The sequence below is a fragment of the Helianthus annuus genome, chromosome 8 (assembly GCF_002127325.2).
Source record: "Helianthus annuus cultivar XRQ/B chromosome 8, HanXRQr2.0-SUNRISE, whole genome shotgun sequence".
Lineage (NCBI taxonomy): Eukaryota > Viridiplantae > Streptophyta > Magnoliopsida > Asterales > Asteraceae > Helianthus > Helianthus annuus.
The window spans coordinates 135698166-135725063 of NC_035440.2; the positions used below are offsets into that span (position 1 = coordinate 135698166).

A 26898-nucleotide genomic window follows, 5' to 3' on the forward strand; every position below is an offset into this window, starting at 1 on the left:
AGATGAAACAAATGACCCAGAGGATTCATTGAGAGATGAATCGGCAAGGTGAAATACAAAATTAGATCTAGGGTTTTTATTTGAAATAAGATTTAGAATTCATGTTTATGGAAACAAAGGATGCGATAGAACGCAGTGTGAAAGAAGAAAAAGCGTTCTCTTATTTTGCCGCTCGAATGAAAAGAACATGGAGTGTAAGAATCACACGTGGCAATAACATGTTTAAGATGATGCCAAGTGGCATAAATTTATTTTGTTTTATTAGAAGTAGTAGATTCGGATTCGGGTGACTTTGAATTCGGATTTTGGAGAAAGATGAATAACCCTACACACACAACATACTAAAACAAAATGGACACCCCCCCCCCCCCCCCACCCCACACACACTATAAAACAAAAAGCGATTCCTGTACCTACTTCAGTATTCTCGGTTCCAGATCAAAATCCGACCCCGATAATTCAAAGTTGTCCAGGTATCACAATTTACTACAGGATCATCTATTTCAAGCGATTCAGACCGATTTATGCTATAATTTCACATATAAAGTTAATACAGATTCGACCAATTTCAATATATTTCATGATTTCACACTTCAAAGTTCAAATTGGGAGGAATATATCATAACTCATGAGGTATGTTTATTGTTTACGAAATTGCTGCTTAATGTAATTGATTTGATTGGTATGAAATTGCTGGGTAATGTTTGAATGCTATGAAATTGATTCGTTGGTTATGCTTCATTGAAGTAGTCTAGTTTTGAAGGTTGCACTTTATGCACACAAGGTGTTCGATAAAATGTCAAAGTGAACTAACTAGTCTATGTAACTGGTCTCTATGGTTTCTAGCATGCCCTTTTGTTAGGTTAGAGATAGAAGCATTTGAGATCATTCTCTCAGCAATTAAGCTATTAGACACCTTTATGTCCGTGGAACATGTTAAAAGGATCATTTACTAATTAGACGTGTACTCTTGGTCGACTAGAAAACAAAATAGCGACAACGATAACGTGTGCTCTTAGTCGACTAGAAAACAAAATAGCAACAACGATAACGTGTACTATTAGACACCTTTATGTCCGTGGAACATGTTCGAACCATCTACGGATAAACAACAATAAAACGATTTGTTACAGTCGATTTGTTTTCTTTGTATATATTCGAAACTTAAATGCGAACTATATGATACAATCGAATTGTTTTCTTTGTATATATTGATCAAGTTTACTTGTCTATTGAATTAGAATAAGAGCTTGTGATGTACCTAGTCTACGCAGGCTTAATTGATGAATTCAGCACAGTACTAGCAACAAAGAATTAAGCAAAGTAAGTTAAGCAAAAAAGTTCGAATGATGAAATTCTGTTTGTTTCAGCCGTGAACTGTTAACAACTAGGTTATTTTAAGATATCATATCTCTAATGGGCGGTTATGTGTTATTATTAGGGATTAAAAGGTCGTGATCACTACTGGGCCAGCCTAGTGTATTTATTTTAATATACAATATATATCGGTTCCATAAGGTCCAAGTCGGTTCCTTGATATAAAGAATCGGAACCGACCCGAACCCGATTTGATATGCAAAACAAGAACCAAACTAAATACCTAAATGTTAGGGTCGGGTCGGTTTCGATTTATTTTATGGTCGGCTATCGGTTCTTTTCGGTCCGGATCCAAAAATGCTCACCCCTAATAATGTTTGACAGTGGATTGGATCTGAATCCTCTGGTGTGGTGACCAAAATCCACCAACTGACCCACCCATGACGCATCTATCCATTTATCGTTTCATAAACCCTAATCTAATTTCTGATTCCGTTTTCCTGTTCATCTCCAACAAATCATCTGAGATCAAAGCTTAACCACATAACATAAAACTCTGTTTCGATCTCACGAAAACCCCTCGAAATCAAGCATAAAAACCTCTGGATCCATTTCGATTCACACCAGGTAAGGGTTCGAACCCGGTTAATTTGAATTTAAGACTTGATTTATCATTTACCTATACACTTTGTTATATAGTTTGCGTTTGCGAAAGTTTTTCTTCTGTTCGTCCGATATCACACTCACACACTGTTGGTGGACCTTCATCAAATTGTTTCTTGACACACTTGGATTAGACCTTGAATTCATTAAATTGAGTAATTTTTTTTTTAATATGATTTGGAAAATGTAATTATATAACTGTTACGAGTTAGGGTGTAAATGGTCCGAGCTCAAGTTGAACGATGATCGTTTTAACATAAGAGTGCTCAAGCTCGAGTTTAACATGTTTCCATACGCAAAAGTTGTCTTGTTGGTCAGCCTGGTTACTAATTTCTACATATCCTACCTTATGTTTTGAAAACCATGCCGGACATTGAATCAGCCGCTAATGGTTCACTGGTCTACCCAGTTAAACCTTCTAAAAACCAGATGACATTACAATTATTTATTTTTCTTAGGGATTTCCCGCGCTTTGCGGCGGGCATTTGTTTGGTACTAATTTCGTAACCAAAAGAGAAAACAAAACACGAAAAATAAAGTCCTCATATGCCATCCTCAGAGTTAAACACCTTTAAAAAAATGGAAAAAGCAAGCGTACTCTTTTAATTCACTGCATTGTACATATTACACACTGAATTAAATGCAAGTGGTTTTAACCTCTGAAAACCAAATATAAAATCGACTATAGTGAGTAGAGATTTGTGCTCAAGTTGTAAATTACATTCCGATTGGATCTTGTTGATAAAGCAACAACAAAAACTTGAATCGGTACAATTGTTGATGCTTTCTGTACATCTTGTTCGTCAAGATATGCAGATCTTAGTTTGCAATTGATGGGATTCGAACCCGGTTGATAGCCAGCGTCTTTTCCACCAGACCAGTTGCCTTGTTGAAGTTTTACATAGGAAATATACGCAAATTGAGTTTGGATTAAAAAAATAGCTTTTGTGGATGTCATGTAAGTGGCTTCCTATGATTGGGCAGCCGCCCCTTTCAACCAATCGATGGAAAACACTATTCCCTGGCATTGTGTTTGTCTATATAGGAAATACATTTTCGTCGTCACTCAACTACTTGTCCATTTTGCAGATCCAACCAGCTCCGCAATCTTGCACCGTTCAACCGGAGTTCGACATAACTGCTCGGTCCAGAAACTAGTTCTCTCAAGCACCGGACGAATGTTAGATCTCTAATCCTTCAAATTCTGTTAATTCAGTTGTTCATACATACTTTGATTGTTGCAAATTGTAATCGTGATAGTAGATTATGTTAATTTGATCATGTGTGTCATTGTTACCGTAGATTGTTTGATTTGTAAGCTTGATTAAACCATCTGTGATGCTCGATTCTTTAGTTATTATAGTTTTAGAACTAGGGTTTGTATTTGGGTTGGAACCAATTGGAGTTATATATTGTTTTGACAGATTTTAAGTATTTGTTTTTAAGCTTAATTGGATTTTGTGGCACAATGCTTAACGTTTGATCCATAACTGGATCACTCGATGGAGGCGCAAAGGGCGAGCTCTGGGCCTCAGCGCAAGGCGCTTAAAAAGCCGGGGCTTTTTTAGGCGAGGCGTAGTATGGTGTAAAAATACAATTTTTCAACCAATCATCAATTTTGTCATGGGCTCATGGCAGTTGTTCTAACACCGTGTATACGTTTTTGGCATTCGTTTGTCTGATATACCGTTTTGATACTCAGTTCTAGGGTTCATGAAGTGTCATATCAGTATACCTGTTCTGTTTGTCGCAATCTGTTCAAAATGTTACATTGTGTGTAGTAATGATGATTTTAGTTGTCTACTTTGTTGTATCTTAAGTATACGTTCAGTTTGACAAATTTAACCATTAACGCCACGAAGAATATTAGAATTTAAGTAGTTTTAAAAGGATGATGCGTGTAACACTGTATATGGGCATTTAGAAGCTGTAATTTTGGGCATTTCCATTTTTTTATAGCTTGTTTTCTGACAGCTCTATTTTAGAAATATTTTTATATATATATTTTATTTGTTTTTATAAACACTCGGTAAGCCCAAACCATGAAACCAAACCGAAGCCAAACTGTTAGTGACGGGTTGGTTTCAAATTTTGACGGTTTGGTTTTCGTTTACAATAATAAAAAACCGTTACCGACTATTTGGCTCACAGTTTTACCTATAAACGTCAAAAGACTCAAAACCGGACCGTGAACACCCCTACCTATACTGGAAACTATGAATCTGCCGGTTACTATCTTGGTTTTAAAAAGCGAGAGGCGCACAAAAGCGACGAGGTCTAAAACCAAGGGGCGAAGCGCAAAAGCGGTGGGCTTTTCGTACCCGAGGTGCAAAGTGATTATATAACTTTTTATATATATCTTTAGCATCCCATATCCAAAATATAGCCATAAATACGGTTTTATATGATTTTACCTATAAGTACAAGCCAAAAAAACCTATTCTACAACAGTTTGATGCTTAAATACAGCCTATGTACATGAGGCGCGCACCTCAGGCCTGAAAACACTCCCAAAAAACCCAGGTTACTATAAACTCTTCTTGTTTTGTTTCTGTTGTTCTTGTGAATGGCATTGGTACTTAGTTTTTTGTAACTACTTCCATTGATCTTGATATATATATAGCTGAGCTACAACGCCTTCGTTTCAAGATAACAAAAACTCATCTATATACTTTTTTTTGCAGTTCCTGGAAATGATTGTTACAATCTCACATTAACAAAAACCGAAAGAAAGAAAAAAACAGTTCATGAAAAACTGCTTTAATGGCTACACGACACGTTGCACAAGCAGGACGTCCGCTAATGAATATCGTTAGAATGAAGGGGGTGCCCATCCTACAGCAGTTGGAGATTGAAGAATGCCTTTTGCGGACCTCATCAGACAATTGGTGCATCATAAATGACGGGGCAGATAGACCCAACATCGTCATGGGCATTTCTGGGTAAGTGTCTTTGCTAACAATAGTTCTAATATGTAATGGAGATCGGAGATCTTATCAGTTTACGTGAATCTGTTATTAGGAAACCTGCTGAACTTGTTGAAATTAAACCTGTTCTAGAAGATAATATTCCCGTCATACGAAGGTTTACTGGTGGCGGGACCGTAATAGTTGATCATGGGACAATATTTGTTTCATTCATATGTAACAAGGATGATGTTGCCGATGTACAACCGTATCCTCGACCCATCATGTCTTGGAGCAGCCTATTATACAGTCAGGTTTTCGAAGGAATTGCTGATTTCAGGCTTCGTGAGAATGGTATGAAAAATTGACTCTTAAATCTTATTTGAAAATATATTCTGTTGATGCACAAATTTCTATAATTTCTTTGCTGCAATTTATTTAAAAACCGAATGTTACGAGTCTAACGCATGAGTCATGACCTTTTATTTAATGTTTTATAGACTATGTGTTTGGCCTTCGCAAGTTTGGTGGGAACGCACAATCGATTACTAAAAATCGGTGGATTCATCATACATCTTTTTTGTGGGATTATGAGACTCGTAACATGTCCTACCTCAAGCTTCCTAAACGGGCTCCTGAATATCGACTGGTATGTTAATAATATTATCTGTTTGTTAAATTTAATATTGCGTTCACTTTTTATAAATATTGTTTGTAATCATATTTAGCGCGTTCATTTTTTTATAAAACGTGGGCAGCAAAACTGATTCTGGCCTGTAATATAAGTGACCCGTTATCCATCTATACGCAATCCTCTTGTTACGCGCTATGTTATATTAAATTTAAACGGTTAATTACTTGTCAAGCCTCTTATTTTAACATTTATTTGCTATTTTCTGTTTAGGCTAGGGATCATCTTGATTTCGTTTGCCCTATGAAGGACTACATTTCAAGGTCAGATTTCATTAGTAGAACCATTGGTGCAGCAGGAAGACTATTTTCAGTCGAGTCAACTGAGTTTGAAGCGGTCAAATCTTCATCAAATGTGAATTTTACTCCCACCTCGAGATTACTAACTAACCAGGAATTAGAGGCTGCCAATATGATCGCCATATGATTCTTTTTTGTCAATTTTTTTAAGCCACGAGTCGTGGATTTGCAGATTATTATTTATCATTCATTGATCATCTGATCTTCATGATATCTTATTGGTTGGGTTTCTTGTCATCAACTCTAAATCTTTATAAACATTTGTGCAATACATGGTTGAGATTAGGCACATGAGTCACACAATTAATGTCGTTATTTTGTAACTAAAGTATACTGACATCCACTAATCCTACTTCTAAATTTACACTTGTGTACACCATTAACTTAACCCACAACCTTCAGAGGAGGGAGGTCTTTTCTACACACCTTGTTACCGCTAGGTTACAATCCCTTTGTGCATGTATATTTTGTTAGATTCAATATTTTTGTGAGTCTATAAAAGTTCATGCAATGTAATGAATGTACATGTTAATACTTTGAAAATTTAATATTCGTGTTATCGTGTGTTGCTGCATATTGACATGTGAATATACTAATTCTTGGAAATTCGTAAAGGCGTTTACGATTTGGTTTGATGGTTTTTAAGTCGAATTGTGAGCCATGACGTGCTGTCGTAGGTACACGCAAATTTAATCCATTTACAACTAATTAGCTAGCGGTAAGTGGGTATCGAACTCAGGGAGTATGTGGAAAATGTGTGATTTTATAGCTTTGCACTTAAACTAAAGTTAAACTAAAATGCAGAAATTAAAATTCAAGAGTTGATTGTTTTGATTTTAAGAGCTACTATTAACTACTTAGATTGCAAATCAAAGATTAAGTTTATAAACATATTAGGAACAAGCGACCATCTTAGGATTCGGTTTCTTTCAACAATTGTGTGAAATTCCTACTAGAAAGAGTTACATAGACATAACTCATGCATAAATAATTGACGTGATAAAAGGGAACAAAGTACTCGGATTATATAAACGCGAGGTTGATTCCCGATGATCAATTAATCAATAACCAACCCTAACCCTTCCCGTAATATCTCGATTGCCAACGGCACCAAGAACGTACGATTGAGACTAGAAATTGCAATATCAATTAATAAGCTACGAACAATTATGCATACACCATGACAATCAAGCAAACACAAGTTATCATTCTAGAAATAACGGAACAAACACACAAAAGTCTAGAGAAACCTTCACCCAAGATGATCACCATAAGTTTAGCCACGCATGACTTGGTACATCATCATCACATAACGATTAATGTTCATACGAATCAAAAACACAAACCGAATGTTAGAAATTGTTTAGAACCAAGTGCCAACAGCCAAAATCGCCCCTAGGATGCTTCCAAACCGCCCAATGATGAGATAATGTAAAAAGACAACCAAAAACTGATTAAATGATGGCAGTTACGTTTTCCTCGCAGCCTCCACCGTAAATTACGGTACCCACCATAATTTACGGTGGCCTTCAAGATGTTACGATGATTGAAGACTGAGGTACGGTGGACATTTTTTTATGTTTCAGGGCCACCGTAAATTACGGTGGCCACCGTAATTTACGGTCTGAATTTTGTGCCTTGTTTCTCTTTTTGTTCCGCGCACGACCCGTTCATCCCCAAACCATCCAAAGCTGCATTTTATCCACTTTAAGCTCCCGAACCGCACCTGAAACATAAGCAACCGTAGTTATCTAAAGGGTTGTCCTATGGACCACCCGTCACATCCCCACACTTAACCGTTGCTTGTCCCAAGTAACTCATCAAACCGTTTTCAAACTAAGCGATCAATATAAACCAAGTAGAAAAATGTAATCCTTTTACTAACCCCATTTTAACACCCAAAATAACGCACCCCTCACTATGTCTCTCCTCTCGGTAACAAGTAAGCACTAGCAATATGAGCTAGACACACAAAGGCTAACGGGCGGTTGCACAACTATAGGCTTGTACCTAAATCGATCCTTCTCCTAACAAGTGCCAAACATGAATGCAAATCAAAGGGACTTTCAAGGTTGTAACGTGGCTAGGTGTATGGGTAGGAAACGGAATATATATGAAGTAGCGAAAACTTAACCCGGTCTTTTTATTACACAATAAAGAAAACTAACAACTACCAATTTAACTAATATATACAAGACAACTAAACATCACTTTTTTTTTTCAATTTTCATTGTTTTTTCTCTTTTTTTTCCTCTCTTTTTTTTTCAAGCACACCAAACATTCAACATAACATCATAACATCTCTACATACTACTAAAACAACTACTAACACTATAAGACCGGGTCAAGTTGGGTAAAATTTTAGGAAACTAGCTAAGGGGTAACAAATCATAGGCTTTAAGCACAAAATGGCTACTACATGTCCAAACCCCCGCCCCTCTCGCAACCATGCTCATATATATAACTTATGAGGTCCAACCCCCAAATCCCACACTCGCTCACACCAATGACGAGGCTACCTAGATGCCCTTATCCTTTCTACATTCATGTTCAACTAAGGCCTCGAACCTTATTCAAGCACAAGTTCTAATGCACCCCCACCCGTAGCCACTCTCATCAAAGATAAGAATTATTTATATACAAGTGTGGCTTCAACTCTCACCAAGAATGAAAAGGGTATCAAGGGTTGCCGGTGCATCAATTTGGGGTTAATCTAAGGTGTTCAAATTCTCACATCGTTTCGCTTGATTTAAAAAAAATTTCAAAATCTTCAAAAATTCCCTCCCCCCCCACCCCCGCATCCCCACACTTGGGATACATTGACCCCAATGTATGGTTTAAGGAGGCTTTGATCACTAAACCTTTTTCACATCATCCAAAAGTTCAACACTCAAACCACAAATTTCTTTTTGGATTTTTCATTTTATAATTTTTTTTATATTTTTCTTCTTTTTAACACCAACACACCACCGACTAGCACCAACCCAAACACAACATAACAACTAACACCACCCAACCACCCGACCATAAACAAAACAAACTAACAAATATGCACAAAATATACAAGGGAGGAACACAACCTGACTAGTAATAGCGCGGTCCCGGAGGTCCAAAAATGGAAGACATCATGTCATTCCATTCTCCAAATGCAAATGACCCGCTACTACTCCCACCTTGTTGTTGAGCTCCTTCTTGTCAGAGTGGGGCTCGTCCCCGGGGCGTTGGCGCGGGTCGATCCTTCTCGGTTGTGGTGTAATTCAGTTGCGCTTCAGATAACGTTTTGCTAGCATAATAAATGACCACCGGCTTCTTGTCAACCCGTTGACCCAAAACTGCACCGATAGTAGTGTCGCTTGCGTCACACATGATCTCGAATGGTTTTGACCAATCCGACGGTTGCAAAATGGGAGCTTTGACCAAGTGTTCCTTCAAAACAGTGAAAGCTTGCATACACTCATTAGTAAACTCAAATGAGACATCTTTTAATAACAAGTTGCATAAAAGTTTGGTAATGACACTAAAACCTTTTATGAAACGTCTATAAAAACCGGCGTGCCCCAAAAATGACCTCACACCCTTAACATTTTTCGGAGGTGGCAAAGATGCTATTACCCATATTTTTGCCTTATCCACCTCCATTCCCCTCTCCGAAATTACATGACCCAACACAATGCCTTCTTGCACCATGAAATGACTTTTCTCCCAACTTAGCACTAAATTTTTCTCAACGCACCGTTTTAAAACTTTTTGTAATTCGTTGAGACAAGCATCAAAACTAGTGCCAAAAATGGAAAAGTCATCCACGAATACTTCAAGCGACTCTCCAACCATGTCCGAGAAAATACTCATCATACATCGTTGGAAAGTGGCCGGAGCATTGCACAAGCCAAACGGCATTCGCCGAAAAGCAAAAGTGCCATATGGGCAAGTGAAAGTGGTCTTGTGTTTGTCATGCGGGTGTATTGCTATTTGATTGTAACCCGAATACCTGTCCAAAAAGCAGTAATATTTTTGACCCGATAATTTTTCAATGATTTGGTCAATAAAAGGTAACGGAAAATGGTCCTTAGAAGTGGCGGCATTCAATTTTCGGTAGTCAATACATACACGCCACCCGGTGACCGATCGGGTGGCAATTTGTTCACCATTTTCATCTTTGACTACTTGAATGCCGGCCTTCTTAGGCATGACTTGGGTAGGACTCACCCAAGCACTATCCGAAATCGGATAGATAATTCCCGCGTCCAACCATTTAATTACCTCTTTTTTAACTACCTCCCTTAGATTCGGATTCAATCGCCTTTGAGCTTCTCGTGTCGGCTTTGCATCTTCGGTGGTAATAATTTTGTGCATGATGATAGATGGACTAATTCCTTTGAGATCGGCAATCGTCCATCCAATAGCTCCCTTATTCTCCTTTAACACTTCCAATAAAGCTTGCTCTTGTGACAACTCCAAATTAGAGGCAATAATGACCGGCAAAGTGTCATTATCCCCTAAAAACGCATACTTCAAGTGGCTTGGCAAGTCTTTAAGCTCCAACCTTGGCGGCTCTTCCAATGACGGTTTAGTTCCCGAGTCTATTTCCACCGGCAAGCTTTCAAATTGGTGAGTCCATGGCGGCCGACCTTCCCTCAAGGCCATGGCATCTTGCTTTTCTTCTTCAACCCGTAGTGCATAAGCATGTACATGTTCAGAAAAATCACACAAATAAACTTCCATACCATCCTCTTCATACTCACGCGGGTTGCATCCTTCAACTATATCTGCCATGAAACACTCATCAACACCATTAGCATTAGAATTGTTAGTGAAAACATTCAAACGCATTTTTTGATTTCCAAAAGTCATATCGACTGTACCAAATCTACAATCGATGACAGCATGTGCGGTGCTCAAAAATGGCCGACCCAAAATTACGTTTTGTTGTTGTTTTGGGTCCGCGGACGAGTAGTCCAAAACTAGAAAGTCAACCGGGTAGTAAAACTCATCAATTTTAACAATTACATTTTGAACCATCCCCCGGGGTAACTTATGAGACAAATCGGCCAAAACAACCGTTGTCTCTACCCTTACTAACGGACCAAAATCATATTTGTCATATAAGCCCCCCGGTAAAATGCTAACCCCGGCTCCAAGATCTAGCAACGCCTTTGCCATTTGAAAATTACCCACTTGAATGTTAATTAATGGCGTGCCCAGGTCTTGGAGCTTAGGAGGAAGCTCCCCATTCAAAACTGTGCTCACTTGACCAGTCAAGTCTACCCGCTTAGGCATCTTTTTCTTTTGTTGTCGTTTTTGTGTACACAATTCCTTAAGAAATTTAGCATAAGCGGGTACTTGTTTTATTGCATCAAGTAATGGAAGATTGATTTTTACTTGTTTAAACATGTCCCACAACTCTTCTTTTTGGGGACCTCTTGGCGCAATAAATTTTTTTCTACCCGGGTCATGCAAAGCCGATGGAAACGGGACTTGACTCGGTTCACCCTCAACTTTTTCATTCTTTTCATTTTCACCCAACCCCGGTTTTTTAACATTTGATTCTTGAGGTTTTACCGGTGAAACTTCATCATCACTTTCATTACCCGTGAGGTCCTCAACCACCCCCTCAACCAATTCGGGTGACAAATTGGCTTTAAATTCTTTACCACTCCTCAAAACACTATCATGATTAATATTAACATTACCTTGTGACGAACCATGTGAAGGATTTACCTTGGTGTCGCTAGGAAGTTGACCTTTGCCCTTCTTCAATTCCGCCACATCGGTTGCCAATTGACCCATTTGGGTTGTTAGTGATTGGATGGTCTTGTCACGAACTTCATCCTTTTGCATTCGAACTTCATCAAGTTGATTTCGCTTTTGCATATCTTGTTGCATGGCCCGAAGCATATCGATAACTTCATTCCCACTTGATGAGGATTGCCCCGAACCACTTTGACCCGGTTGTTGAAATTGCCCTTGGTACCCATAATTGTTTCCACCTCTATAGTTGCCTTGATTGTATTGTTGACGAGGTGCAAAGTTACCTTGAGCTCCTTGAAAATTTGGGTTAGCTTGGTTCGCCGCATTCCCGTAGCGGAAATTAGGATGATTTCGTAACCCGGGGTGATATGTGTTGGAGTTCATGTTGAAATTTTGACCACCCCCTCCTTGAATAGCATTAACCTCTTCCACTTGTTCATCAACCACTCCCACTACACAAACTTCCGCCGTATGGCCTATCTCGTTGCAATTAGTGCACACGTTGTACACTTGGTTTGTGGTTTGAACATTACCACTCTCTACTCCATGCACTTGCGGCCTTTGTGTCACATGCCTTGCTCGCCTAGACGATTGAGCTTTCCTCTTCGAATTCACCGCCATTTGTTCTAAAAATGCCCAATCAACATGTTCATAATTGGTACCGAATGTACCATTAGTGATGGACATTAGATCCCGTGCATCCTCCGAACTCAACCCTTCATGAAATGCATTCAACAATTCCCAAATTTGGATCCCGTGATGAGGGCAATTCCGTAACATCATGTTGAACCTCTCAAACGCTTCGTGAAACATTTGCCCCGATTGTTGTTGGAAACTTCTCAAACCTCTTCTAGCATCGTTGGTCTTTTGAGAAGTGTAATATTCATCCAAGAATATTTGTTGCATGTCGGCCCATGTAAAAATGGATGCGGAGGGCAATGTATGAAACCATCTCTTCGCTTTATCTTCAAGGGAAAACTGAAAAAGGACCAACTTGACATCATCCGCAGAAAACCCTTGACCTCCAATAGTGTTGCAAATGGAGTCATATGTCTCCAAATGAAAGTAGGGTTCTTCCGTTGCTAACCCTTTGAACTTTGGTAAACTTTGGAGAGCGGTTGTTCTAACTTCAAAGGTTCTTCCATCCGCTCGATGAGGAATCACTACCGGCGAAGGATTGTTAGTGATAACTGGCCGGAAGTGAGCTTCAATTCCCCGTACTACTTCCCTTTGATGTCTTTGAGGTACGCCAAATGGTGCCCTTGGTTGACCCATTTGCCCTTGAGGAACAAACGGTGGTTGATATTGATGTTGATGCATTGGTTGTTGTGGAATCGACCCTTGAAATTGAGGTTGCATGTTTTGAGGCCGCACTTGTTGTAACGGTGTAGGGCGTTGCAATTGTGGCCCTTGCGGTCTAATATGTTGCACTCCAACCGGTAGTCTACCCATATTTTGAAATTGTTGAATAGGTTGACTTTGTTGACCCGCTTCGCCTTGTAACCCCGAATATCCTCCATCACCCCCATAGTAAAAACCTTCTTCTTCGTATCCCCTAAACTCCTCTTCATACCCATCATCATAACCATCCCCTTGAACTTCCGAAGATTGTCCGAAGGGAAGAGTTGAATATTGAAACCCCGATTGGTTTTGTGGTCTAAAAGAGGGCATAGCATGCACAATAGTTGAATTTGGTGCGATTGTGAAATTAGAAGATGATTGACCCGTAGTTGGGGGAAAGAAATGGGAAAGTGGTGGGATTGTGGTAGAAGGGCTAAAGGTGAGAGTGGGTTCGACTTGGGTAGTGATTGGTTGCGTGACATTGGTTGGTGTGACTTCAGTAGTGGTATTAGGTAAGGTGGTGTTTGGTGATGGTTGTGTGACAGTCGGTGTGAAAATTGAGGTCGTTTGACCCGTTGTGGGTGGTACTTGAGATTCTTGCATGATGTTTCATAGTGTAATGGGTGAAGTAGGTGAACCAACAATTCTGTTTTCTCGTAATAGAACTCTGTTTTGCCTCAATGTCCTTTCAATTTCCGGATTGAACGATAGTGGTGACGACATGTGAGAGCCTCTAGTATGCATACACCTGAAAGTACCTGCACACTAAACACAACCAGCGTAAACCCGAAAATAACAAACAAAACTACTAAATTAACACACGTTGCACACTACTCCCCGGCAACGGCGCCAAAATTTGACGTGCTGTCGTAGGTACATGCAAATTTAATCGAATTACAACTAATTAGCTAGCGGTAAGTGGGTATCGAACTCAGGGAGTATGTGGAAAATGTGTGATTTTATAGCTTTGCACTTAAACTAAAGTTAAACTAAAATGCAGAAATTAAAATTCAAGAGTTGATTGTTTTGGTTTGAAGAACTACTATTAACTACTTAGCTTGCAAATCAAAGATTAAGTTTGTAAACAGATTAGGAACAAGCGACCATCTTAGGATTCGGTTTCTTTCAATAGTTGTGTGAAATTCCTACTAGAAAGAGTTACATAGACATAACTCATGCATAAATAATTGACGTGATAAAAGGGAACAAAGTACTCAGATTATATAAACACGAGGTTGATTCCTAATGATCAATTAATCAATAACCAACCCTAACCCTTCCCGTAATATCTCGATTGCCAACGACACCAAGAACGTACGATTGAGACTAGAAATTGCAATATCAATTAATAAGCTACGAACAATTATGCATACACCATGACAATCAAGCAAACACAAGTTATCATTCTAGAAGTAACAGAACAAACACATAAAAGTCTAGAGAAACCTTCACCCAAGATGATCACCACAAGTTTAGCCACGCATGACTTGGTACATCATCATCACACAACGATTAATGTTCATACGAATCAAAAACACAAGCCGAATGTTAGAAATTGTTTAGAACCAAGTGCCAACAGCCAAAATCGCCCCTAGGATGCTTCCAAACCGTCCAATGATGAGATAATGTGAAAAGACAACCAAAAACTGATTAAATGATGGCAGTTACGTTTTCCTCGCAGCCTCCACCGTAAACTACGGTACCCACCGTAATTTAAGGTGGCCTTCAAGATGTTACGGTGATTGAAGACTGAGGTACGGTGGACATTTTTGATGTTTCAGGGCCACCGTAAATTACGGTGGCCACCGTAATTTACGGTGGAGCCTTGAATTTTGTGCATTGTTTCTCTTTTCGTTCCGCGCACGACCCGTTCATCCCCAAACCATCCAAAGCTGCATTTTATCCACTTTAAGCTCCCGAACCACACCTGAAACATAAGCAACCGTAGTTATCTAATTCAAGATAATTACACAATTAAATGAGGGATAAACTTGTCTTTTAACATCATAAAGGGTTGTCTTATGGACCACCCGTCAAGCCATACTGCTAGTAATGTGTTTTAGTTATTTCTAAACCAAAAGTAGACCATTTAGAAATTGAAATCAAACCAGACCATCTAGTAATAATAACAACTATACCCAGTAAACCCACAAATAGCAGAACTATTGGTAGGGTCCGGGGGAGGTGGGATGTAGGCAAACCTTTCCCCTATCCTAAGAATAGAGAGGCTGCTAGACCCCCGGCTCCAGAACAACCAAGAGACACATAGACGAAAGATGGATAAGTAAATAGCGTAGCAGTACTCAGATAGATCATCAGCAAGCAACATATAGGCATGGTTACATGAAAATCATCATATGTTGGCCTACCTAAAGTGTGAAAGAAATCTAGCCCCCTTCCCAAGGCAAAGCTTTGACACGTCTATACCCTCACCTACAAGTCCTTAACCTTAATCCTACGTCTCCACGAACTCCTATCTTGAACCATGTCCTCAGAGGGGTGCAACTCTATCAAATCTTGCCTAAGTCTTTCATTCCAAGTCAACTTGGGCCTGCCTCTACTCCTCCTTCCTTCCATTGTTATGGTTTCCACTGCTCTAACTGGTTCTATCTTCACATGCCCAAACCAGACCATCTAGTAATAGTGTAACATATTACTTGATTGATTTTTGGAGAAAACACGACTTGAGATAAAGTGAAAAAGTTATATTACATTGTAATATACTATTCGTTTTGTCATGTTAGTATAGATTAAGTGGATGATGTAGAGTAATTCTTTTTTAATCTGCAAATCAAGCCGTTGTAGGTTTATTTGGTGACATGACATGTTATTCACTTATGGTTTAATTACATCCATATGTCATTATGATCGATTTACGAATTTAAAACTTTGTATATTCACATGTAACCATATCGCACTATTTTAAAATGTAAATAGTAAATACTTATTGCATTTACGTGAGAATAAATTAACGTTGTAAATATTTCAAATTGTAAACACACCTTGTAGGCTTAATATACATGTAACGTAATTGTCCTTTGAAGTAGGTCGAGTGGTTGAAAAACCTGTATTTGTGAACTTTGCCTAGTTAGTCTTTTTGCTAACCGGTTTGTTTCTATATTATTTCTCTTTGCTTGTCAAAAAAACATTACTACTTCTACCTATCCTTATAAGCAAGTCTAGATTTTTAGAAATTTGCACATAGTTGCGGATCTAGGATTTTTTTGCCTATCGCTTCACCTTTTTCCCTTTTCCGGTTGTTAGATTTCACACAACAAAAAGGTAGAATTTTCCGATCGGGTCGGAGTTGGCGCGATCCAACCTTTTTGGGGCCTAAAGCAAATTTTAAAATGGGGGCGCTTTTCATATTATTTAAAAAAAAAATTCTTATGATCCTTGATTCCTTGTTACTAACAATACTACTAGATTGACCCGCTATTGCCAATGAGCCGAAATTACTAAACAGGTTATGAAACCCTCAATAACTCTAGCCATGTTGCCCTAGTATGTTAGAGCAATGAGTGAGGTTAGCCATTTTAACTATAAAATGGCAACAACCTCTCCTGTGTAAACTTGACCCAAACTTGCAGCTAGTATAGTCTAATAAAATTCTGTTGAAAAGTGGCTATATAGGCTGACCGAATCCCTCTTCTATAATGTTAGAAGAAACTAACATCATTGTTAAACACTCATCAGGGCCGGTCCGTAAGGCTTATCAACCCTGGCTAAGGCCTAGGGCCACCAAAAAACAAGGGCCTCCAATTTTATTTCCTTTCATATATTAGACTTGTTTTTTTTGCCATTTAAACACCGTTTCTATGCCCAAGATTTAGGATTTACACTAAGAGTCTGCATTGTCCACGCACAGAACACATCAACCCTCGTTACTTGCGGCGTCTTTTGAGTTACCAATGTGAGTGAAACTGATTGCGGATTGAGCGAAATTAGGGCCAAGATTCGGAAAAATCATTGCTATGGTTATTCAATGTCTCAAATCTCAATCTAAATTCCTTTATACCAGTTCAATAGGGCTCTGACTTTGTAGTTCGCCTAGGGCCTCCGAAAACGTTAGATCCGCCCTGCCACTCATGAATTGAAGGAAAAATAAACCAACATAAAAGAAAATGTCTTTGTTGGGATTGAACCCTGCCAAAGGAACAGATAATGAAAGCCAAAACTGGATCAGAGCAGTGGATCCAGAATAAGCAGATGTTTGGTTGCAAGTCTCTCCCCTTGAAAGTGGTTTCAACATCTGCTGACCTCCTATCTGCTGATCATGCAAACTGCTGACTTACAACTGCTGATCAAGTCAAAGTCTGTTAAAGAACTAAAGCTCTGCTGCTCAATCTACTGCCTTGTTTCAAGCACTGCTTATCATGACAAGTACTGCTGGGTTCACAGCAGTGGAAGGATGCAACAGCTGTTTATGTTTACTTTATGTAATGAATTGAAACATCAGTAGTTAGCATAGCCGTGTTTGTATAGGTCAGTTGTTAAGAGTTTGTTAGGAGGTTAGATGTCACTTTCATGGTGAAGTCAGCTTTGATGCTCAATAGTTTGCTAGTGCCTATAAATAGAACAGTGCTCTGTACTGTTCTGTTTAGCTCTTTTCACCATCTTCTTCCTGCACGAACAAATATTAAGCTCGGGCTGAGGGGGAGTTTGCGAATCATACATGCATTGTAATCAGAGTTTAAAATAAATTTAATCATTTGATTCTGTGTTGAAAATGTATGATTGAAAGCATTTCTTCAGTTTGATTGTGAAAAGTTTGCTTCCATTTAATTTCCGCTGCACTACTCTTTCATAGCCTCTGCATTGCCCAATGAAATCTATGCTGGGCTGTTACACTGTAACAGTGCCAAGGAATTATGGGATGCATTGAAGGAACAATTTGGGGGAACGGAAGAGGTTATCGAAAACAACAGGGAAATTCTGAATCGGCAGTATGAAACATTTTGTCACATCAAAGGGGAATCACTAACCCAACAATTTGAACGTTTCAGTTGTCTCACCAGTGAAGTAAGGCTTGTTAAGGTTACATTTCCAAATGCAACCCAAAATAGCAGGTTCCTTAGATCACTGCCCAAAAAATGGGACACAATTGCTTTTGTCACCAGGAATTCAGCTGAGTTCAAAGATCTGACCCTGACCCAACTCCATGGTAGACTCCTGACCTATGAAAGGGAGTTAAACCAGAAAAGGAAGTTGCAAGAGTCTGGAAAAGTTGCTGATGACTATTCATTTGGCAGCACAGCTCTATTTGGTCAGGAAGAATCTGGTAGCAGCAGTAAGGATCAGAGTTATGATCACTTTATTGACATAACTGCTGGGGATAATTTTAACAACTCTGATTCTCACTCTGCAAATTATGCTTTCACTGCAAATACTGAAAACCAGATGTCAGATAACTTGTGCTTTGAACTGAATGATTTGCAACATTTTGATCCCACTGACTTAGAAGAGATGGACATCTTGCATCAACTAGCTTTTCTTAGTGTTAGAACAAGCAAATTCTATAAAAGAACAGGGAGAAAATTCCTAGGGCTTCATGGGAATTTAAGGGTGGGGTTGGATAAGTCAAAAATTAAGTGTTACAAGTGTAATAGGCTAGGTCCCTTTACTAGGGAATGTAGGAGTCAAACCACTGGTCCCATAATTACTCACCCTGGCTCAAACCCTAGACCAAAACAACAAAACACTGTGCACTATACCCAATATGACCCTGCAGCACATTTTAACACTGCTCATTATGCTGCAACCCCTGTGCCTGTGCATTATGTTCAAACCACTATTCCACAAATTCACTATGTTCAGGCCCCTGTTCCTCAGGCACAAGTGCAACCTGTTGCACCTCAAAAAGCTGCTCCAACAGTGACACAACCAGATCAGCAAAGCTTTTTCACACAAGGTTTTGTTGATTGGAGCAGCATGCCTGATGAACTTGGTGATGAAAATTTTGCTCTCTATGCTTCTAATGATACTTTTGATGATGAATTTTGTTTGATGGCATTAGAGTCAATACTAGAAGGGGTTAAAACTAAAGGTGAACAGCTAAGTGCTGAAACAGTGGATGAAGTTGCTGAAGCAGTGGTTACTGCAGTTGCTGGTGAACTACTGCTGGGAGAAAATTCAGAAATCCTGCGTAAACCACTGTTTGATCCCTGGTCCAAAGAAGACAAAAAGGAAGAAGAAAAGAAGAAAGCTGTTGAGGAAAAAGTTAGAGCTGATGAAGAAGGAGATCATCAATGTGACTGTGCCATGATGGCTGCTGCTAAGGTATCACCTCAAGTTCTTGAAAAACTGTGTTCAGACAAATGTATTATTGCATTTGCTAACATCAAAGAGGTAAATGAAAACCTTAGGAACAAAATCCTATCTGATGAAGTCAAATTTGAAAAGTCATTAAAAGAACTTAGAAACAAATTGGCTGAAAAAGATAAAGTGATCAGCAGTTTAAAAGAAGAGCAGAGCATAACCAAAACTCAACTCCAAACTATGGTAGAAAAATACCAAGTTTGCAAAAAAGAGTTAGAGTCTACCCAGATCACCTGTGAAAGATGGGTAGAATCCTGTAAAGGGTATGAGGTTATGCTTGAAAATCAGCTTAAAAGCAATGTTAAGTTTGGTATAGTTCATAGAAAATATGATGAACTTGTAAGCACTGCTGAAAAACAAGTTGTGTCATCTGAAATAATACCAACCAACAAAAATGGCCAAGAAGTTAAAATAACTGACAAACTTGGTAACAAAATTACTCTGGAAAGATCTGTGGGATCTTCAACTTTTGAAGAGATTGAGAAATACCAATTTAAACCCACATGGTCTGATGAGTGTGATATCCTGGAAAATTTCAAACCAATGGATTTCACAACCACTGATGGTGTAAAAGCTCCAAAAGCAAAGGTCGTTCCTATCAAAGATATCCCAACAGAGGTTCAAAACTCTGTTGCAAAGGAATCTGAGAAAAGGAAGAAAAGAGAAAAGGTCAAAAACTTGTTTTGTGAATTTTGTGAAAAGAAGAATCATCTAACAAAAGATTGTTTTCATCTAAAAGCATATGATATAAACAAAACAAGCATCATTATATCTGCTCAAAGCTGCACCATTTGTGGTAAAGATAATCACAAAACTCAAGAATGTGTGTATCTCAAGAACTTTGACATAAAAAAGAATGAGTACACTGCAAAAACATCCTTGAGTCCATCAACATCATCTGTCAAATTCACAAAGAAACAACCACTGTTTGTGCCTGTCCAAACAGCTGTCACAAAACAACTGAACCAAACATCTGTTCAAAGAGATGTTCAGGTGACTGATGCACCCCCTGCCAATCAATTCAAAAGAGGTAAGGGACAACCATCATACCATAGGATCCCACATGTTTATGAGACTTACAAAAAGCCCTCTAAACCCAAAGTGAAAAGGTATCCTTTTGGTTATCAACAGATGATTGGTCAAGACCCCCAACAGTGGTTAGAGAAAAACATTCACAAAAATGTTCAAACCCCTAAGCTAACCACTGTCCATGCATCTATCATCAGCCCAGACACTGTTGAGACCCCATCCAAAGCCTTATTGGCTTTGGAAATCTTAATGAACTAATCCTTTTACTTCATGTGCAGGGAGCTTCTGCATGCTTAGATAGTCTTTGATATGTAGACAGTGGAGGCTCCAGGCACATGACAGGATGTAAAACCCTACTCAAAGAATTCAAAATCCATGGAGGGGGTGATATATCCTTTGGGAATAATAGTAAAGGGAAAGTTCTGGGGTCTGGTACAGTTCAGTCTGGAAATGTAAAATTTGAAAATGTCAATATGATAGAAAATCTGAAATTCAACCTCCTGAGTATCTCACAAATGAGTGACAAGGGGTATGGGACATTCTTCACAAAGGAGTGTTGCAAGATTGTTGGACCAGAAATGGTTGAAAAGATTGAAGCAATAATAAAATCAGGAAAAACAAAACTTGTTGCTTAAAGAAGTGGCAATGTTTATGTTGTTGATATGTCAAGAGAGTGTCCTAGAGTTGATGCTTATCTGTTCTCAGCTACCTCTAACAAAGAGACAGAGCTATGGCACAAAAGAATGGGACACACAAATCTCAAGACAATCAATGAAATTTCAAAAAATGGCTTAGTGAGAGGCTTACCACAAAAATGTTTTCATGTCCTGAACACTGTGTTTCCTGTTTAAAAGGAAAACAACATAAAAGCTCTTTCAAGCCCATTGAAGAGTCCAAAACAAGCCAGTGTTTGCAAATGCTGCAGATGGATTTGTTTGGCCTAGTGCAAGTCATGAGTCTCAAAAAGAAGAGATATTGCTTGGTTATTGTTGATGACTTCTCTAGGTTTACATGGACCTTCTTTTTACACTCAAAAGATGAGACTGCAGGCATTTTGCAAGACTTTGTGACACAGGTTGAAAAGCAACTTGACCTTCCAGTAAAAGTCTTCAGGAGTGACAATGGCACAGAATTCAAAAATAAGGAGTTGGATGCCTTCTGTGTAAAGAAAAGGGATTGTAAGGCAATACAACATCCCTAGAACACCAGAGCAAAATGGGGTTGTTGAAAGGAAGAATAGAACATTGATTGAGGCTGCCAGAACCATGCTTGCGGATTCAGGTTTGCCATTAACTTTTTGGGCAGAGGCAGTAAACACTGCTTGCTATGTCCAAAACAGAGTTTTGATCAACCCTAGGCACAAAAAGACTGCTTATGAAATTCTGTATAAAATAAAGCCATTAATCTCATATTTCAAAGTTTTTGGTTGCCCATGTTTCATTCTAAACTTAAAAGATTCTATCTCAAAGTTTGCAGCCAAAATTGATATGGGATACCACCTGACCAAAGTAGCCCTTTAACCACTGCTTCCACCTTATCAAACACTGCTGACAAAAGTCCTCAAACAGTGGATCAAAGTCAGCAGGTGTCCACACCTTTACCACCTATGCCACCACCTTTTGAAGCCACTGCTGGGTCATCAAAGTCACCAGCAGTGGTTAGTCAGATGATACACATCTGCATACCTCATGACTCAATGCCATTGTTCCATACCAAGGAGAGCTCATCTTCTTGAAATCTCATCCACCAGATCAAATCATTGGCAACATCAATGAAGGGGTGCTCACAAGAAAGCAATCCCAAAACATTTGTCTTTTTGCAGCCTTTCTATCACTCCATCAGCCATCAAGTACCAAGAGGCACTGAAAGACAACAGCTGGGTAGAAGCAATGCAAGAGGAGCTCCAACAGTTTAGAAGACAACAAGTATGGGAGCTTGTTCCATTGCCAAAGGGTGTGAGTCCTATTGGCACAAAATGGGTCTTCAAAAATAAAACTGATGAAAGGGGTATTGTTGTCAAGAATAAAGCCAGGCTTGTGGTTCAAGGTTTCAGACAAGAAGAGGGCATTGACTATGATGAAACATTTGCCCCTGTAGCAAGACTTGAAGCTATCAGACTCTTTCTGGCCTTTACTGTCAACCACAACATCAAGGTGTATCAAATCGATATCAAATGTGCATTCCTCTATGGTAAGATTCAAGAAGAGGTTTATGTTTGTCAACCTCCAGGTTTTGAGGATCCATTTAATCCCGATCATGTCTACAAGCTAAATAAAGCTTTGTATGGCTTGAAACAAGCACCAAGGGCCTGGTATGAAACTCTATCCACCTTTTTACTTTCCATTGTTTTTACCAGAGGCAGGATTGATAAAACACTGTTTTTAAAATGGAGAGGGAAGGATTTGATGATTGTCCAAATTTATGTGGATGACATCATTTTTGGAAGCACATGTAATAAAATGTGTGAAGAGTTCAGGAAACTCATGACAGCTGAGTTTGAAATGAGTGCAATGGGTGAACTCCAATGCTTTCTTGGTCTCCAAGTAAGGCAGCTGCAAAATGGTACTTTCATCCATCAAGGCAAATATGCCAAAGAACTTTTAAAGAAAATTGACATGGATGATTGTAAGCCATGTAGTACACCCATTGCAACCAATAAATTGGTCATGTCTGTAGAAAAGGATGATTTGGTTGATCAGACCTTATATAGAAGCATGATTGGGTCTTTATTGTACCTAACTGCATCTAGACCAGATATCATGTTTGCAACATGTGTCTGTGCAAGATCCCAATCAGCCCCTAGAAAGTCAAACCTTATTGCTGTAAAAAGGATATTCAGATACCTAAAAGGTGCTCCCACACTTGGTATCTGGTATCCAGCTGATGGTAAAATTGAGCTTTCAGGTTTCTCAGATAGTGACTTTGCTGGATGTGATAAAACAAGGAAGTCCACTTCAGGAGGGTGCCAATTCCTAGGCAATTGCTTAGTGTCTTGGCAAAGCAAAAAGCAAGCAGCTGTTTCCACATCCACTGCTGAGGCAGAATATATAGCTGCTGCAAGCTGTACAACCCAACTGCTCTGGCTTCAAAATCAGTTACTGGATTTTGGTATCACTGCCTTGAAGACACCACTTATGTTGGACAGCCAGGCAGCAGAAAATATCATCAAAAATCCAGTTTCCCACTCAACCACCAAACACATCGACATCAGACATCACTTTGTGAGGGATTGCTATGAAAAAGGTTTGATTTCTCTGCATCATGTTCCAACTAAGGATCAGTTGGCAGATGTGCTAACCAAAGCATTAGACACATCCACCTTTGAAAGCTTGATCTCTAGGATTAGTATGCTCAACATGGAATAACATGCAAAATCCTGTTTTTCTGTGAATAAAAGCATTAAAATGTTTTCAGAAAATCAAAAATCCATCCTTAAAAATAGCTAAAAATGAACTTTTCATTAAAATCCTAAAAGTCTGCCATAACCACTGATGGGTTCAAAAGTCTGCTCTACTTCAAACGTCTGTCCACTGCTGAAAGTCATCCCCTGTTCTCATTTTCCTCTGATAAGCACTGATGTTCAAAATCAATGTTGTATCCACTGCTGGGCTATCCACTGATAGTTACAAGCATCCACTGTTCTCCATTACCGTTACAACTACTGTCTTCACCAGTTGTTTTCACAAAAAGTACTGTCCTTCTTTCACCAGGGGATGGCATGCGGACAGTACATAGTGGTCAGACCTTTTGTAACCGCTGCCACGTCAGCATTCATTTTTCCTCCATAAAACCCCCTTTCAAACCCCAAACAGGGTTTCATTGTCGAATTGAATTCTTAAAAGTTCTCTTCTCAAAGCAGTTTCCATCACATTTCATCAAATTTCTTCACAATCTCATTTTCGATCCTCATCTTCAAAATGACAAAATCGAAATCATCCGCAAAATCTTCTAAAGGGGCCTCTCAAAAGGCTACCTCCACAGAAATCCCACACAAACCGTCTCATAATCTTCTGGGTCTTCTCACAAAACCCGACAACATCGATACATTTGACTCCATCCTCGATATGCTCAACGCATCAAAGTACAAAACTTTGTTAACCGTTGATGCACCCATTTACCTGCAAACTCAGAGAGAGTTTTGGAAAAATTGTATCCTTGAAAAACAAGGTGAAGATGTCATAGCCATTAACTCTACTCTGCAGAAAAAGGCAGTCCGCATCACACCGCAATCTTTATCAGAAGTCTTTCAGCTCGATGATCAAGAAGGTAAAAATTCTTTCCCTAAAAACGAGTTAAAAATCGACTTCATTGAGAGAGGGTATGCAGACACAATGATGAAGAGGGATACCTTACAAAAAGGTTTCTTCCCTCCTGCAACACGATTTTTATTCCATACCCTCCTCATGTGTAATAAAACCACTTCCTTTAATAAAATACCATTGAAGATTCAAAATCTGGGATATGCTATGCTTCAAGAAGAAAATTTCAATTATTCCCAGGTAATTTTCAATGACTTGGTTAAAAATGTTGAAACAAAATCATTTTTACTGTTTCCAAGATTTTTAAGTTATTATTTTGAGAAAAAATTCAGTAAGGATGATATTGCGGTAATAAACCAAGGTGATTCTTTTCAGATAAACAGCTTAACTGCTGAAACATTTACAAGAATGTCAACACCTTGCAAAACACAAGCAGAGGTGCCTGAGCAGACTTTAGCAGCAAACACTGCTCCTCAGGTATCTGCTACTGAGCCCACTGCTCAAGGTGATCAAGGTAGCCAACCAACTGCCTTGAAACTGTAACACCTTGAAAATTTATGTCCAATAATGTATGAACACGTGTCACAAGCTCTGAACGTGTGAAAGAATACTTTAGAGGGACTAAAGTTGACAAACGGGGAAACTATGTGAATATAAGGGTCCAAAGTGTCAACAATGGATAAATATATTCTAAAATAGCCCTACATAATGTTTATACCTTCCAACGAATAAATCATGGATCATACGAAGCTAAATATGAAAGAAAGTGAAGGAATTACAAACTACAGGGGCTAAAAGTGTCAACATGTGCAAAGTATACCTCTGAGTGACCTTTTGGCAGACCCGAAGCTTTGTAACGATAAAATATGCTCACTAGAATATGTGGTTAAAATTTCATAAAGTTTCGTTATCGTATGAGAAAGTTATGATCAAATTCGTGTACGAGGGGTTAAAAGCGTCAACGTTGAATTCTAAGGCCTTATGAGTGGTTACAAGGTTAGTCAAGGACTTAACCAAGTTAGTAAAAGTCCCAAGGCCCTTAAAAATCAAGTTAGAGGGCTGAAATAGCAATTTAGAAGCTTAAAACCACGTTACAAAGGACCAGGGACCAAAAATGCAAAGAATGAAACTTGTTTGGCTGGTTCAGACAGGTCAGGCGACCCGCGTAAGCCCCCCTTACAGGCTTATGCGGGCCGCGTCAGGGTGCCAGCGACAGAAAAGCATGGACAGCTGCCAGTTCAGGTCTGTAACCAACTTTAATGGCTTGTTTTCTAATACCAGAGCCTCTCCAATGGTTTTACATGCATAGGGGGGCACTTGTCTTGATCTGGAAACTCTTGTAGACCTCCTTGGCATGATCTTGTTGATCAAAATTCACTATATAAAAACAAGAGGTTGTAACCATTCGAGGCATTCATTTGCAAAGAGTTAACAAGTGCACTCCTGAAGCTCTCTGGTCAGCAACAAGGATTCATTAGGCTCTCTAATCACAATTAGGACTCTTGTAAGTGTCCTTAACCCTTCTTAATTCGTTTTAGCTTAGTTAATTAGCTAAAAGTCAAACCGTCGTAATTAAGGTTTGACTTCGTGATTAATTAAAATGTGCTCAATCAAATCACGAATTAAAAATACCTATAAGTAGGTAATTATGTGGGTAACAAACCCCTAAAAGGGTATATTCAGATTCCCACTTTAACTATGCTAATTGTCGAGTCAAAGTTCATTATAAAAAGTCAACAGAAAGGTTATTTGCAAATTAGTGCATAATTAGCAATGTAGGATACATGCAACCTGTTTGATCATTAAAATAACTTGGTAATTAATGTAAGAACATGTTCCAACATGTTCAACTCGACAATTTTCAGTTTAGGCTCGGTTTGGAACCGAAAGTCGCAAAGTTTGACTTCTGCTTTGACTTTCAGTTCTAACCCGTTTAAGCCAAGATTAGGATTGCCTTAGAGCTTCTTTTGGACCTATTTACATGTTAGTATAACTCTCTGAGATTATACAACTTGGTTCATTAGATATCCTATTCACATGCATGTTTCCGTTAATCGCTTATAAGTTGACCATTATGCCCAAATGACCTTAAAATGAGATTTTTGGAAAAATAAAAGGGTAGGCACCTTAGCTACTGATTTATAAACTTGCACCCAAAATTTGAGGTCAGTTTGAGGTCTAGATTAAGAGTTATGCTCAATAGCGTAATTAAGAGCTTCTTTACTAATTAAATGGCGTAAATTGCATATAGCCTATCAAAACCCAAATTTTTATACCAAACTTTATACCCACTGTTATAAAATAATATTTTGGGATTTTTGGAGATT

The 26898-nt window shown here is 38.9% G+C and overlaps 1 protein-coding gene across 4 annotated transcripts; it reads left to right on the forward strand.

The window, feature by feature from the left end:
- Positions 1-358: 358 nt before the first annotated feature.
- On the forward strand, positions 359-6165 carry LOC110873830 (putative lipoate-protein ligase A). Of its 4 annotated transcripts, XM_022122845.2 has the most exons (8): positions 359-473; positions 557-633; positions 1242-1323; positions 3070-3160; positions 4665-4922; positions 5002-5240; positions 5387-5535; positions 5791-6165. In XM_022122845.2, exons 5-8 carry the CDS (start codon positions 4744-4746, stop codon positions 6001-6003), a joined length of 780 nt encoding a protein of 259 aa, XP_021978537.1. In that variant the 5' UTR covers positions 359-473; positions 557-633; positions 1242-1323; positions 3070-3160; positions 4665-4743; the 3' UTR covers positions 6004-6165. The 4 variants fall into 4 exon arrangements, with proteins under 4 accessions (XP_021978537.1, XP_021978534.1, XP_035832581.1 ...); XM_022122842.2 differs by lacking the exon at positions 1242-1323; XM_035976688.1 differs by lacking the exon at positions 1242-1323 and having other exon boundaries at positions 382-633.
- The last annotated feature ends 20733 nt before the right edge of the window (positions 6166-26898 follow it).

What these genes read in the sequence shown, in the direction of transcription:
- LOC110873830 (XM_022122845.2), top strand. Translation starts at nt 4,744, where the DNA reads ATGGCTACACGACACGTTGCACAAGCAGGACGTCCGCTAATGAATATC. An exon ending in TTTCAGGCTTCGTGAGAATG is followed by an intron (nt 5,241 to 5,386) that starts GTATGAAAAATT and finishes AATGTTTTATAG; the next exon opens with ACTATGTGTTTGGCCTTCGC. An exon ending in GGGCTCCTGAATATCGACTG is followed by an intron (nt 5,536 to 5,790) that starts GTATGTTAATAA and finishes TTTTCTGTTTAG; the next exon opens with GCTAGGGATCATCTTGATTT.